Source organism: Barbatula barbatula (assembly GCF_947034865.1).
Source record: "Barbatula barbatula genome assembly, chromosome: 11".
In the NCBI taxonomy this organism is placed as follows: domain Eukaryota; kingdom Metazoa; phylum Chordata; class Actinopteri; order Cypriniformes; family Nemacheilidae; genus Barbatula; species Barbatula barbatula.
This window is the reverse complement of record NC_136774.1, coordinates 18,521,379-18,536,433: the sequence shown is the minus strand read 5'-3', so window position 1 is coordinate 18,536,433 and position 15,055 is coordinate 18,521,379. Positions and strand designations below refer to the sequence as shown.

Here is a 15,055-nt window from a genome sequence, read left to right as displayed (position 1 = left end):
TATTATGAGAAAACATATATTTTAATTGATACTTTAAGAGCAGTTAATGTAGGGTAAGCTCTAATAAGAAGAGGTATTGTTTTTCAAAGTTTTGGAACGTAGACTGAAACTATATTTGTGTCAATGACCATTTATCTTGTGGTGTGACCAATAGTATCAGTAATTGTATTAAATTAAATATATCTAATGTTTGTGTCTGAAATAGGTATAATTTTTTTATAGAGTATGCTTAAGTGAATGATATTTTTAACATTTATTTCAGGAATATTAGTTTGTCAATTTTGTTAATTTAAGAAGAAATGTAAGTACTTTATGGCTTAAATAGTAAAAATGTGTAAAGCATGTCAAGGAAATTAATTAATTTTAAGATAATTCACGCAAATTCATATGTAGTTTTTTTTTGTATGCATATGCATTGAAAGGTAAGACATTGAAGCGTCTGCATTATTTCTATTAAGTAGTGCTGTTCTGTACATGTTGTTTACTGTAGTGGCTGCGGTTCAGTATTTGTGTGTGCCTCTACGGTCATTTTTATGTTGTGTTTTGGTATCTGAAGGATATTAGGCATGCCACCTGTGTGTATTGTTACAGAGACCTAGATGTTGCTGTTTGATTGGTGGTCTGGATAGATGACTCACTCCATTGCAGTATGGTGTATTTAGAGATATGAGATTCTGCTATAAACACTGTATATTATTTCTCAGAAAGAAATCTCAGTTAAACATGGATCACAGCCATTGTTCACCAGGATATAACCTTATGTACACACTGTATAAATGTTTGTGGGCAAAAGTGATGACTGGAGGGCATTTGCCATTCTTAACCTGAAGGTGCTCCTAAAGAGCAGTTTTGGTTACAGGAGTTGTTCATTTATCTCTGCAGTAAGTTGGGCTGATGTGTTTTTTATTTTGGGGATATAGTACCCTGACATTCAGAATTTCTGTTGTTTGTAGTTTGTTCTTCACGGTGGTAGGCCATAATAATGGCCATATAATACACCTTAGATTTCAATGTATGAAGAGAGAATGAAACACACACTGTTATAGAAAATGTCATGCTAAATCTAAACGCATGATACATTTTCTTTTCATTTTGTTTCTTTCGTCTGTGTTTACTTTCTCTAGAAATCACCGTTGTTATTGCACAACCTCGGAGTCTTGTATTGCATGTCCCTCAACAAGGAATCTGTTGATCTCCGCCCATTTCTCCACCTCCCTCCCCAAGGTCTGATCATGTCACTGTTGAACTCTTGCCTCTGTTGCCATGCCGACAGTCATTTCTGGGCGAAACTATTCACTGTTCATGTGATGCCGTGATAAGTGCTGCAATTATGCAAATTCTAGCAGAAGCAAATAGGTTTTGTGAATTTAGTCACTGTCTGTCATGCTCTTTTTAGCCTTCAACGGCTATACGTTAACTTTAAAACAGGGAAACATGATGTCAGTGATTAGTTGTATCCAGGGGAGATTTTAGGGTCAGAGCTTTAGGGGTACTGAGCACCCAATAAGCCCCACTGCCACCACCCACCCTCTTTACACACAAAAACAAAAAATGTGTCTATTCAAAAATAACTTAATCATTTTAACATTGATTCAACTAACTCCAAAATCCAGATTTTTGTTTACACCTTTTTTGGGACCATTTTTTGCAGAACAAAACTCCTTGCATGGCAATCCCTTTAAAGTAAGAATGTTAGAACGGAGCCGTTTTAACTAACTAAACCTAAAATACTGAATGAGTGGTCGTTAACACATACAAACAAGGTTTGAGACCTTTTCAGAACACCAGCTTAATTGTGAGAGTTCACACAGACAGCCCCCTGTAACAAACACAAAACCGTCTTCACACAGCTTTTCCTGACCCTTAACTCCATATGCCTCCTTTTGTATCAACAGTCATCAGATTGGTTAGATTAGATCTTTATTGTCATTGAACAAAGTAACAGGTACTTGGACAACAAAATGTAATTCATCTTCTGTAAATTATTTACAAATGACCATCTCTAACATATCTGGTCGCACGCCAGTCTGAACTTTCATAAACCAATATAAGTCATCAATAAATGAAATAAATTAAAAAAACAAGGTAAAACCAAAAAGTCCAAAATATCCAGATAATTTACAGAGGTCTTGGAAATACTTAGAAAGTAAAGATATAAAAAAAGAAATAGAGGGAAATCTTTAAAGTACTTCCCCTGAATCCTCATTTGGCTCTACTTTGGGAGAGTTAATCTATGTCACCGCACTTTGAGGGTGGCAAACCTGTCAATGACCCTTTGGGGTTCAATTATTTCAAGCAACTCCTTCTCAATAGACATCACAGCTAGGTGCTGGAGTCTGCTTTGGCCTCCTCCTGAGCCATGTATGGAGCCGACGCAAGGCACTAAAAGACCGCATAACAGCTTTCAGTGAAGGGAACACGAATCTGAACTGTACCAGCCTCACTCTTGATCTTCAGAAAGAATCACTTCCTCTGACACTCTGGTCCAAACGCCAGGGCGATCATGTTTCCATGACGACTGACCAGAAAAGACGCACGTGACGTCATGTTTACATGACTCCAGACTGTTAAAATGAGTATCAAATGAATGATAAACTTTAACAACAGAGACACAGGTCCGCAGTTTAGTTGTTTTTGTTTCACGCTCTATCAGTTAATAAACAGAACTTAATGCGTCTTGCGGAAGAACATATTAACCGGCGCTACTTCTCGCCGTTTTTGACTATGGACGAGTCACCCATGTCCTGTGCTACTCCACAGCGGCGGCGACCCGCTGGACTAAAATAGTCCGAATATAAACACTTGTTATAGGTGTACCAAGGTGATTCAGGATACTGACTCCAGTACTCACCGATATGGTTTCGCAATCGGAACAACTCTATGTAAAAGGAAAGAAGTGTGAGACAGCTTTGGAGCAACTTAGTTGATTCACAACACTACATAACAGGTTCCCACTCTGCGTGTGTTTCGCGCTGGATGACGGTCGCGCTGAGCAATGCAGGTACAGAGGAGTAGAAGAAGAGAAGAGGATGACACCATTTGCTAAGCGGGGATGTTTCATTTTCATCCTTAACACATACATTTTAAACAAAAAACTACGGAGTATGTTTTTTACATTATTTAACATTGTAAAAGACGAATTTTTTTAGAATAACAACATTTCTTACTCCAAGTTTTAGGGGTGCTGAGCTTCTTTTTAGGGGTGCTGAAGCACCCCTATAAAGGGGCTAGCTACGCCCATGGTTGTATCACTATTGCAAATATTTAGGAAGTATTAAACTTTGTCTTTTGTGCTCCAGAATGGCTTTGTTTGATTTGTGGATTTGTGAAATTCATCAGAGTTTGTGACACCTGTAGCAAATGCCTATGTGTGTATCCTTCTTAAGCCTAAAAGTTGTTGTACATGTGCACTAATAGCTAGTTACTACTCAGTAGTATCAGCCATGTTTGGCTAAGTGCATAGACACCCGAGTTTACTTTAATGTCTTTTATATTTTTTTATTGTTTTAATGGGTCATGTCTGGGATTTGGTACGGCGGTGTTAATGTGATGCAATAAGCCGGGCATCATGCCAGCCTGGGAGAGCATTGAGAAAGACAGAGTGCTACTTGTTGATAACACTTGAGAACCAATCACAGTATGGCATGCGGAAATCCAAGGCCCCGGAGGAAAATAAATCTTCTCAATGCAACAGGAGGACGCAGTGCGGCTCTCAAAGCACCTTTTTTATTCTAATCCGGTTTAAATGGGAAAACCATTCTTTAGACATGCATTGGGAATTATTCTTCTGTGTTTTTTTTTTTAAGATGATGGTTGGATGACGCATGCAAAAAAGTAATGTCACGTGAATTACTGCAACATTACTTCATGCTGCTTCGCATGCTAAAATAGTAGCCTGTATATGCAATGTACAGTATGCAGTAAGCATTACATCAGTATGTAGTCATAGTCTTTAAGAATGTGATACTATATTTGTGTGGTCATAAAGAGAGGCTTGCAGTTTATTGAAGGTGTTGCGGGAAAGGATCGCCCCATGACCAAAAATTCGAATTGGGCCCCCTCGGTGCAGCTGTTGGCACCACATCTCTAGGACCTAACTGTCCAATCAAAAGCTTTAGATAACTCTAATCAAAGGCTTGCAACTGTCTTGCTTCTTGTAGTTCAATACAATTTAACTTTTATTGCCAAAATAAGTAAAATAAAAGACATCATTCATTTCATTATTATTTGAAATTTACTACATGATGATTTATATAGTGTAAAATATAATAAAAAAAATTGTTGGGGCCCCGTCAGTCAGGGGCCCTTGGAATTGTCCTTACTTTTCCCCCCTATACGGCGCCCATGGCTATGTTACTGGACCCAGTCTCTGTCTTTTATCTCCTTTGTGTGTTTGTTGTGTTGTATGGTTTCTCTCTCATTCTCTTTATTTCCTCCCTCTCGTTTCTATCCACACCCCTCTACACATGGCAGAGGGCAGAGCTGACCTCACAGAGAAGGTGGAGTGCACATGATGAATGCGTGCATCACGTGTTCGGCTCACTGTTGATTGCTCTTATTAATTCAGGTGAACTGATGGACCAGACCGAGATGATTCAATTTGCTCCATTTTGTTGCAGTAATTCTGTTTTTCCAAAGTAATTCTATAGATTTAAAAGAGAAGATTAGATTAGATAGATGCTTTGGAAAAGGATGACAACAAAATGTGTATTTTCGTAAGAATGTAAGTGGTGCTTGCCATGCAGATTTTCTATCCAAGTACGTAAAAAATCTACAACCGTTTTACTTTAGTATTTTGGAGGATCTATTGACAGAAATGCAATATAATATACATAACTTTGTCTTCAGAGAGTATAAAGACCTTACATAATGAAGTGTTTTGTTTTTATTACCTTAGAATGAGCTATTTCCATCTACAAACACCGCAGGTCCCCGTTGTTTCTACAGTAGTCTAAGACGGACAAACTGCTCTCATTTGGCAAAGAAGCGAAAATGCAAGTCGTAGCGCTTGGAAGGGGAGGGGTTGGAGTGAGCCGTTGGTTGCTATTTCTCAACCTCACCGGTAGATGCCACTAAAATTTCCAGAATGCTCCTTTAACTTGAGTAAAAGTCAGAAGCTAGATTTTTTTATGTATTTCTTTAATGCGGTTCTTGCTCTTGCATGTTCTCTGTGAGTTCATAGTAGATAACTGTGCTGTTAAACAAACTATGTGATGTCAACTTTTTCATGAGACAAAGGATTCCTTCATTTCAGCATTTGTTTCGGTTCTTCATTAAAAACTTTCTGTATTTCCTGTAGATCTCTCGTTCTTGTTTGTTAGTCAAACTATCTCTTGTTCTTTAGTTCCACATTGATCTAATTAAAGCTCAGATTGGCTCAAGGACTTCCTGATTACACTTAGTCCAGCGGGAGCATAACAAAAATAATTGAATCCCTGTGATAGACAGTTCAGCGGATAAACTAAAACACACACACCGTGGTTTTACAGCCTCTCAGCCCCCATACACATACACTACACCCCAATCTACCGATTTATGAGCCAAATTTATCCCTGTTCAGACAGGGAACCATCTCCATCTGGGCCCGGGCAGTGGGGGGGTTGTGGTTTCTCCTCATTTAAAATCACTCTAGAGAGTGCGTGTGTGTGTGTGTGTAGATGGCATTACAAGCAGAACGATCAATACTTAAGGTCATGGCATTAGCATTATACCATAGCTGTGGGGCAAGAGCCAATCATGCCTTTTATTTTATAAGGCCACATCACAAATTACTGAAATTATGAGGGCTTCATGGTCAAAAACCTTTATTATGTTCAGCTGATACTGAGTGGTTCAGCAGAAATTAGTTTGGGATTGAGTTTACCGGTTTTGTTTTGAGCTTTAAGGGATCGTGTCTTTGTATAAAATGTAAATCATTACATTTTTGGTGATGTAGACCAAGTTAGTTCCAAACAGCCACCAGCACACATGACGTAATTAGTAAAGTATTGTCTAGGAAAGTCCGAGAGCCGCAGGCATACAGCTGAAGGTAATGGGTGTGGGTGGACAGCTGAACGCTGTGACGAATTTAAAAACAGAACTTTATAGGTACTTATTTGTGTAGCAGATACATTAACGGTCTAGTATGGTGTTGTGCAACTGAATGAAAAGTAGTTTTTCTATAAATGATCACAATATTAACATGGACCTGAAAGAGTCACCAGAGGGGCTTTGGACAGTGAGTGAAGTTAAGGTTAACTGTGTGTTTCTACAGATTTGCAGGCTTTATGTGATTCTAAATCTAGCAAATTGTGTTCTTTCTAGTATTTTTAGCTAAAGATAATTTCCTCCAGTACACTATAGAGATTTGATGTTTTCATAATCTTTTAGACTGATTTGACATATTTGAATGATGCTTTGGGATCACAGAGGGAGGGAGGAGGGGGTGGGGTTGAGAGGGCAGGGTGTCTCTGTAGGTTACTCCTCCCATCATTGCTCTAAGAGCTTTTATAAGAATGAATAATGCAGACACACACACATACACATGTCCCACAGGTCCCCATACATACAGTTCACACTCATTTAAATCGTCACATGACCTGGTCTCCATGGTAACAATAGACAAAGGCCTTTTGGTAATTACCACTGTGAAAAACACAAGCAATTACTGGATAGGCACGATACACAGGAAACAAACTCACAAACAGCAGTGCTTACCCACAATCCCTATCTTCAGTCAACCTAATGCATTACTGCTAACATATAAATTTGGTCCGATTATCTTTTTTATGTATACATATTTTTTTATTTCCACAAGTGTTGACAATGGTCCTTTTTTCCATCACCTGGTTTCATCCAAATCTCCGGACAGTGAAATAAAGAAACTCACAAACTTGAACTTTACAACCACCACTTTTAAAAGATAAAAAGCTGTTTCACTTGTGTGGTCCGGTCACTGATATTGTCATTCACATCGTGATGGAAATTTGGGCTGATCTCATTATCCGCTACTGTGTAATGGTGCTGTGAACGGTAATACTTGTGTGTATTATTGATTGCAGCATATACATAATCAATGAACGGGTGGATGCCACGCAGCACAAAGGCAGACGGCCTCTATATCAAAGCGACATTGATTTATTTTCCCTCCGATAGCATGCAGCTCACTCTAGCTGAAGGAAATCAGAAATGCGTCTGTGTATGCGGATAAATGCAAGTTCTGCACCGTCGCTGGTGGAAAATTGAAAACAAAAAAAACATAACACGCTTTAAATAATCAAGTAGAAGACACACAGCCGCAGCGCTCCGGCCTCGACTCCCACACTGGAATGCACACGCACACCAAACACCTGCTCATTCGCATGCATGCACACACACTCATGTGAAAGCAATTGGCTGGGCGGTTGAAAGACCGTTCTCCTTGTGGCGGTTGCTAATGGCTACAAGATAACTGCAGCAGACTAGCGACGGGTCGATAACAGTCCTGTCAGTCTCACAGTCACAGCTGACATACATGTCATTATTTGAGATAAAAACAGATTTGAATAAAGGGTTCAGAGAGACTGTTTACACTGTGACCATGTTGTAAAGTCAATTTAGATTTTTAGTTCGATCTCTATATAGGGAGTACACTGATTTAAAATACAGCCATGGGAAAAAATTAAGAGACCGTTTTATAGACCATTTACACTTTTCTGAATCTACTATATGTGTTTAGGTAAAATTATCGTTTTTGTTTCATTCTGTGAAATAATAATATTCCCAAATTTCAAATAAAATATTGTTACCATTTGCATTTATATGCAGGAAATGAAAACTGGAGAAACAGGTCAAAATACTTCAAATACTGCCAAGAAAACATGTCCATATTCACTTTTAAGCAATACATCAGTAATATTTGTATGTGTGTAGGGAAAGTTAAAAAGAATGTATGTGATAACCTCGATTTCTTACAGCATGTGCAGCATTAAAGTCTCATGTGCAGCATGTACAGCATTAAAGTCTCTGTAAATGCACCTTTTTTTTCTGGCTATATGTTTTTTTTAGATGCAGCTTCGGTGTAAAGATCTGCATCACATGGAGACTCATGCACATGCAAACCGAAACAAAAAGACAGCCACACATACTGTCTCTCTCTCTCACACACACACACACACATTTGGAGTGTTTTTAAGGCAGGGAGCAGCTGCTGTGTGTCTTGCGCTGGTCTCTGAGGGCCTGAGGAGACAGAAATGTGAGACATCTTATTAACCTCTGTTTGAATGTGTCGTTCAAGAAACCCTATAGACGTAACACAGATTAAGACTGTCATCAGAAACAAGGCTGAAAATGGATCTGGTTGGGCTTTTTTGGTTTCACATACCAGCACACAAGTAACAGGTAACATCTTTACTATAAAACAGCATACCTTTTTGTTAAAATGTGAAACTTTTCACAATACAGCCAGCGTGACTGAAAAGTGGGGGTTTTTTCCACTTGATCGTCATATGATCAACTATTATAGCTGATTTCTCATAAAAACGTGGTTGGATCATAACAAGCATTTCTTTCAGAGTTATATAAGGTGATGGATCCTCTAAAATAGATTTCGGATCCATTTCCAGGGTGCCGGATTAGGCTCTAATCATTATTGGATCCTGTCAGAGAGCTTCCGCCGAACTGTAGTTCTTCCTTAGTGTCTGTAATAGGGATGTGAGTGTGTAATGGGTCTAGAGAGCAATGGATTCTATCCGTAAACAGGTTACTCTCATTCTATAGATACTTTGAGGTATAGGGATGAAAATAAAGGGTGTCATTTAGGTTTAAGAAAGAGAGTGAGAGAGATAATTAATGAGTAAATGGAGATTCAGAGTGTGTATTTGGACTTATAATTTGATTCAAACCACCCACGTACATGTAGACTAGTCCTCCTTTCTCCTTTTGCCTGAAGCAATTAAATCTGCTGATTATTCAGTAGAGGAATCACTAGTTAATAGACTATTAAGCTAATTGAAGTGCTCTAAATGGTTGTAAAATTTAAGATGAAGATCATATGTTACTACCTTATATATAGCACTTAAACACATGCACATTATTACTAGAATTGGATTTAATATCCGAGGGAGAGTCTTAACGTCTCTGGGGCAAAGGAGGCTTTTGCAAAATAGCAAATGCATTTCTAAATATTGAGAAATGCACTTTTCTGTACTGGATGTTGCCCTGTGAGCCATTAAATTATTACCAGGCCGAGATTTGGTATGCAAGTGTAAAATTTTAGATTGTGTGGAGACTTTCTTGTACTCCCTAGTCTCACATAGACCTTACAATATATTTATTGTTAAAAGTGTATACTTGGCCAGAATAAACAATATTGAACGAATTTTTACTTTCCAGAAAGCTTTTTTCCTCTATTAATTTCTTTGTCCCTGATAATCCAAGCCTATTTTTGTATATTAACCATTTCCAAAAGCATATTTCTTAGCCAGAGAATGTCTCCCAATGGCTTTCAATTGTTTTCACCGACCCACTGCAGGCCAGTGAAGGAATGGGAGTTTAGATACGCACACATGCTGCTTCTCTTCTGTTCCTGGACCACACCAAAAACGCCCTCGCTCGATATGTACAGACTCCTCTAGGCTAAATCCTGTTTTCAGAAACCTCTGTTCTCTGACATTTAGCGGATTTGAGATGCAGCTCTGTGTCTGATCTCACGCTAGTGCACAGACGTGTTAAAATATACACCCCTGCTAATTCAGAGGACAGGCCTCGCCACTGGGGACTAGATTAATAAATCTTTTGTTTTATAAGCCCCTCAGCCCGCAGACACATTACCTGGAGATAATTGAAAGCTTTGCTCATCCATATTAAGGGTGAAATAACTTCTGTAGAATGGCGGGGAAACCTGCCTTGATTTAAACAAGATTGTGAATACATACTGGATAACAGTATCTTACTGTCATCATTCATTTGAAGAAGGCCGTTGCTTTTTAATAAATTGTTCTTTATTACATTTAATAAAAAACTAATTTAAAGAAGACATACATTGTATGTAATTATATAAGATTTTATGAATATAAAATTGGCTCAGATGATACAGAACTTTGAGTTGTTCCAAACTTGAGACATTTTGAGCCAAAACCCATGCCATTTCAAACAAATCTTCAGTGGGTATTTCATCAGTGACCTTTCAATCTACCTGTAAGTCTGATACAGAGAAATCTTCACAGGGCTGTGATGGAGCTTTTTTTATAAAGCAGAATATGCAGACGTCTGGACTGAGTCTGAGCGTGAGCATGATAACATTTCACAGCCGAGATGCTCAAAAGGGTCGTAAACAGCCGCATAACATCAGGAAAAAGGAGAGATATGTTAAAATTGAACTGTTCAACTGTTTGGAGGGATTATGTGGATAAGGAGGATATCTTTTTGTGGCTATATTATTGTTTATAAGTATTTTCAGTAGACTATTAGAAACTGCTCTGTGCCAAAAAATAAAGATATTATTAGTTGAGAAAATATGTGTAGCCAGCCATTTCTTCAGTTTTAGGTCCATTTGAAAACTTCCTCTGTTATTTTTCTGTTCATTTATTCTTAAATCTACTCGGCCAATGAAAGGGTTTTCTGTAGTTTTTAATGTTTTAATGAAGTTTGTGTATACAGGAACTATGTTAAGACTGGCCATGCATATGTAGTCTAATGTGATCTTTCTACCCCAGAAAGCTTTTGGCCAATTTGTGAGGAATTTCCTGAGTTAGTGTAGAATCCTTTAATAATCTTTGCATTTTAACAGGCATTTTATGTCAAGTCACATTACTGTATTGTCTGAATTTGGATAGACCTTGCGCTCGACTGTCAGAATACAAACATCAATATCACTATATTCAGGAATAATTGTTGGGAGGGACACATTTTAGGTTTAGACTTAAACAAACATGCAGGTTAAGGCTTATTATTTCAAATGGTTCCTGTAACTGAGATTGAAGGATTTGGTCCAAACTGTGGGCTATTGAATGCTTTATACTAACTTTTTCTTATTGTTTCAGACTTTATTTCATCTTGTTACTGAAACTGTCTGTTATAAAAATGTAAAAGTCCAGATTTAATAAAGGAATAGTTCTGTCCAACATATTCAGAACCACGGACAGCTCATGTACTTAATTTAAAGCAGTTTGAATGGGAACAGACAAAATTAACTGCCTGGACCTCTGCATTATAGTTTTAATTGTACAACTCATTGACGGATAAATGCCATTATTTGTATTTAAATTAACATTTATTCATAGGAAAATGCATTTCATTAATTATATTAAAATCATTTAATAATTTATATTTAATTCAACTTAATATTTTATATTTATAACATATTTGGTGAATGACTCTGGCTTAATTTTTCTCCAAAGTAAGTACATTTTCTGCACCAAATCTGCGGTGGGACATATCTCTGATCGGCTCAGATTTCATTTTCCACCATCCCATCTGTGTCGTCCACCACACATCCTAATAATGGATTCACCCGGTCTGAATGCTGCCGGGAATCCCCCCATCCGCTCCCTCCCCCTTCACACAACCCTAATGAATCCAAGATTTACTCACTGCTATGAATGAATTTACACAGAGACATGTAAATAGCTTTACTTTGCGACATGTTTTTTAAACTGATGCTTTTTAAAGTGAATTGCTGGTAATCTCCCGGCCGTAGAAGCTTCTGATTCGTCGGGCTAATTGTGGCTTGAGGGTCCGAGGTGGGAAGCAGAAAACGCGTGGATTTGCTACGAAGGGTTCTCCTTTATCTCGGAGGGTCTGGTTGAACTTCGCGAGGGTGGGTGCAGGGCCAGACGCTTTTATGTGCTGCGTTTCATGTGCCCATTTGTGTCTGTTTCCCAGCATGCATCAGTGCTGCTTAACAGGTTCCAGCACATAGGCGTCCTCCTGCAATTCCACCCACACACTTTAGCCTTTTAATAGAGCGTATAATAACCATCTCTAATATATTCAGGATGATAGGTGCTCGTAAAACCTCGATCAAGTATTTCCTCGTCTTTTATTGCTACCGGGCGTACAGTTTAATTCAGCTGAGAAGATTGAGATCCTTATGCGGAGGGCAGATAAGGATACATGGGGACCCACACCCCCCTTCGGCAGTATTGTGACAATGCAAACAGCACGACAAGGAGCGATAAACAGCGCTGAGTGCTATTACATCGGTTAAATGGATTGTAAAATAAAGAGAGGTCATAAAACTGTCGCTCTAAGAATCGCTGTGTTCACACATTCATTCACCACCAGTAGCCGAAAATGAGAGATGATATCGCTCAACATACACGATGCATGCAGTGTTTCCTCTTTCTCTACATGCTCAATTACATCAGGTTTTGTCTGTCTTACTATCATATTTTAGAGCAAGATTTAAAAATAGGTTGATATTTTTATTCTGAGACTAGACAGATGGATGCTTCCTGTAGGGCTTTTTGGGTAAAACAATACACAATCTGATCCTTTGATCCGTAGGCTTTGTCAGTTCTGGTAAATCGAGGCACCCAGAGGGAAAATGTTATATTCATGTGAGCCAGTCGAGAAGGTAAGATAGAGATACGGAAAGGGAGAGAATCCCGGATAAGGATTGATGTGCTGGACTGGAGGAGTGATCAAATGTGCTTCTCATTGCACATGTAAATCAATTATATTCTGGAAAAATGCTCATAAATAAATAATCTCCAGATCTCTGTTTTTGTTTCAAAGTCGATGATTAATCCTGTTAGAATATTTTCATTAACAGACATAAAGCAATGCAAAACTGTTACGAATACTGTACACCCTTGGCCATTCCATATGGAGCTATCCCTAGTGCTGAGTCTCTAAATTTGACTTTAAACTGGACCACTTTAACCTTCATCATAACAGTTAATGTAGAAGATGTACTAAAGTACATGTTTTCCTATCTGTTTTTCCCTGTTTTGCATTTCAGTACTCGTTTAGTGTAACAGCGGCTATAGAAGGTCAATTCACAGAAACAAACAAACTAAAATAACTAAATATGAACTAAACAAAGGCCATGGGGCTTTTTTAATTTTCCCTCTCTGTTTCTCGGCGAGTTCTTGTTTGTCTGCAGGTCACAGCAGAAGCTATAATGTCACTTTGAGGGTGATGAGGGCTCTCAGCCGCTCTTTCTGTATGAGCGGTATACAGCGGGTTTCCTTTGTAACCGTGACAACCCCACTTACAAAGTCATAATTCATGTACATTTAACCTTTCCTGTTACAAGCAAAGCTGGCTAAGTTTCTGTGTCATATTGTGTTATAGAGAATTACTGTGCCATGTCCCTGTGTTCTGTCTCTGTCCTGTTTGTTTTTGAGATGAGGTGCAAAAGGGTCAGAGGTCATCATCTCTCTCTCTCTCTCTCAAATTTGAAAGGAATGAAGTTATTGCATTCGGTGTCATAGAGTTGATTTTCAATGATTTTCTTTGGCAGAATAAGATACAAATAGACAGGTGGTATTTGATACTTAGTCATAACACCTTACTGTAAGTGTGTGTGGTGAGCTGTGTCTGATTCTCATCTATCAGAGGCTAACAGATTTAACTTGACTCATTTATTTACAGATAATTAAAGCTTTGACATGCAAAAGCCTCGGGCAGCCCATTTGTTAGGAACAGGTTTTAAGACCGGCAGCTACGCTGTAAAACATTGAATATTAATCAGAGTATTAAAGTCTACATAAACACATCACACTTATACATTTATATACAGGTGCATTAATTACATTTGGAGTCTGAAATCTTGATTTGCTTTGTAACCCTTTGGCTAAGCTTAAAGCACTTGTTTTATGACACTTTTTACTCCTGGTGAGTCAGTATGAAGAATTAAGGCTATGAATGTTTATGTGGCTGTTGGGACCCATCACTCTTTAGTGCTGCTGAGCGCTGCTTACAGCCCACCACAACCAGCATGACCACTCAAACCGAGGGGCACACGATGTATTGACATTTTGAGTTTATTTTTTAAATCAACCCCTTGAATTGTTTTTGTGATGTTATGATTTTGTGTGAATCGCTTTGATAAACATGTTAACATGAACGCAGATTGACCTTTTTATATCTCTTCTCTTTCAGTCACAGATGAAGACACTGTCAAACGCTACTATGCCAAGTTTGAAGAGAAGTTCTTCCAGACGTGTGAAAAAGAACTCTCAAAGATCAACACATTCTATTCAGGTATTTTTACATGCATACCAAAGTTGAATTGACCGAAAAATGATGGTTCCCAAGCCGAAAAAACTGAAGGTGTCTATTCTGTGAGTGTTTAAGCTGCAATAGACTGTAAAAGGCATTCAAGGGATTCCATGTTTATTGGCTGTGGGTGCACAACACTATTTTGAGATATGAAGTGATGTGTTATGCTTGCCGTGGTTATTTTGACGTCTGTCAGGAGGACATGGACTATGTTTGGGCTGATAATATATGTATACTGCAACACAAACTGTGTTATTACATTGACTGCAGGGTAACGGCAGTATCAGAGCATCACTGCCCCTAGTTGCTATTTAAAGGATGGCACAAAAGACAAGGTGGTGTTATTTGAAAGCATAAGATTGTTATAATTATACACTAACTTTATGTGAAAACAAACAATCAAAGTGTTGATAATTGCCTAAAATCTCAGAAAAAGCTTAAAGGTGATAATCATTTGTTCAGAGACAAAGCAGATGTACATTAGCAATTTAGAATAAATGAATAACTGGAAATTAATTCTGTTTATAATCTCGCTTAGGACTTTTTATCCACCAGTTGCTTTTTATCCATCATTCACCACACTCAGTCTGCCAGACAGACCAAAATAAACTCTAATCGAGTTGCCCAGCCAGAGAAAGCTGGCAAATCCATTAAGCTGGGGAGATCTCTGACCCCGTAACTTCATCCTATTCTGTCTTCATATAAAACATCAATGACTCAAGGACAGAAAACATTAAACGACATAAAAGATAATATTCAAGACAATATTTATGTATTTGGAATTTATATAAACCTATTGGGTAAGAGAGGCATTATCTTATACATTAATTTATATATATATTAAAACTACAATCTGTATTTGGGTAGC

At 38.2% G+C, this 15,055-nt stretch overlaps 1 protein-coding gene across 1 annotated transcript in view; it reads left to right on the top strand.

Annotated features, from left to right (window-relative positions):
• The window catches only part of xpr1a (xenotropic and polytropic retrovirus receptor 1a), a 48,875-nt gene that overhangs the window by 19,407 nt on the left and 14,413 nt on the right, over positions 1-15,055 (top strand). The window contains exon 3 of the mRNA XM_079467277.1: positions 14,068-14,169. Within this exon, the coding sequence (XP_079323403.1) occupies positions 14,068-14,169 (102 nt within the window). The remainder of the gene's footprint in view (positions 1-14,067; positions 14,170-15,055) is intronic.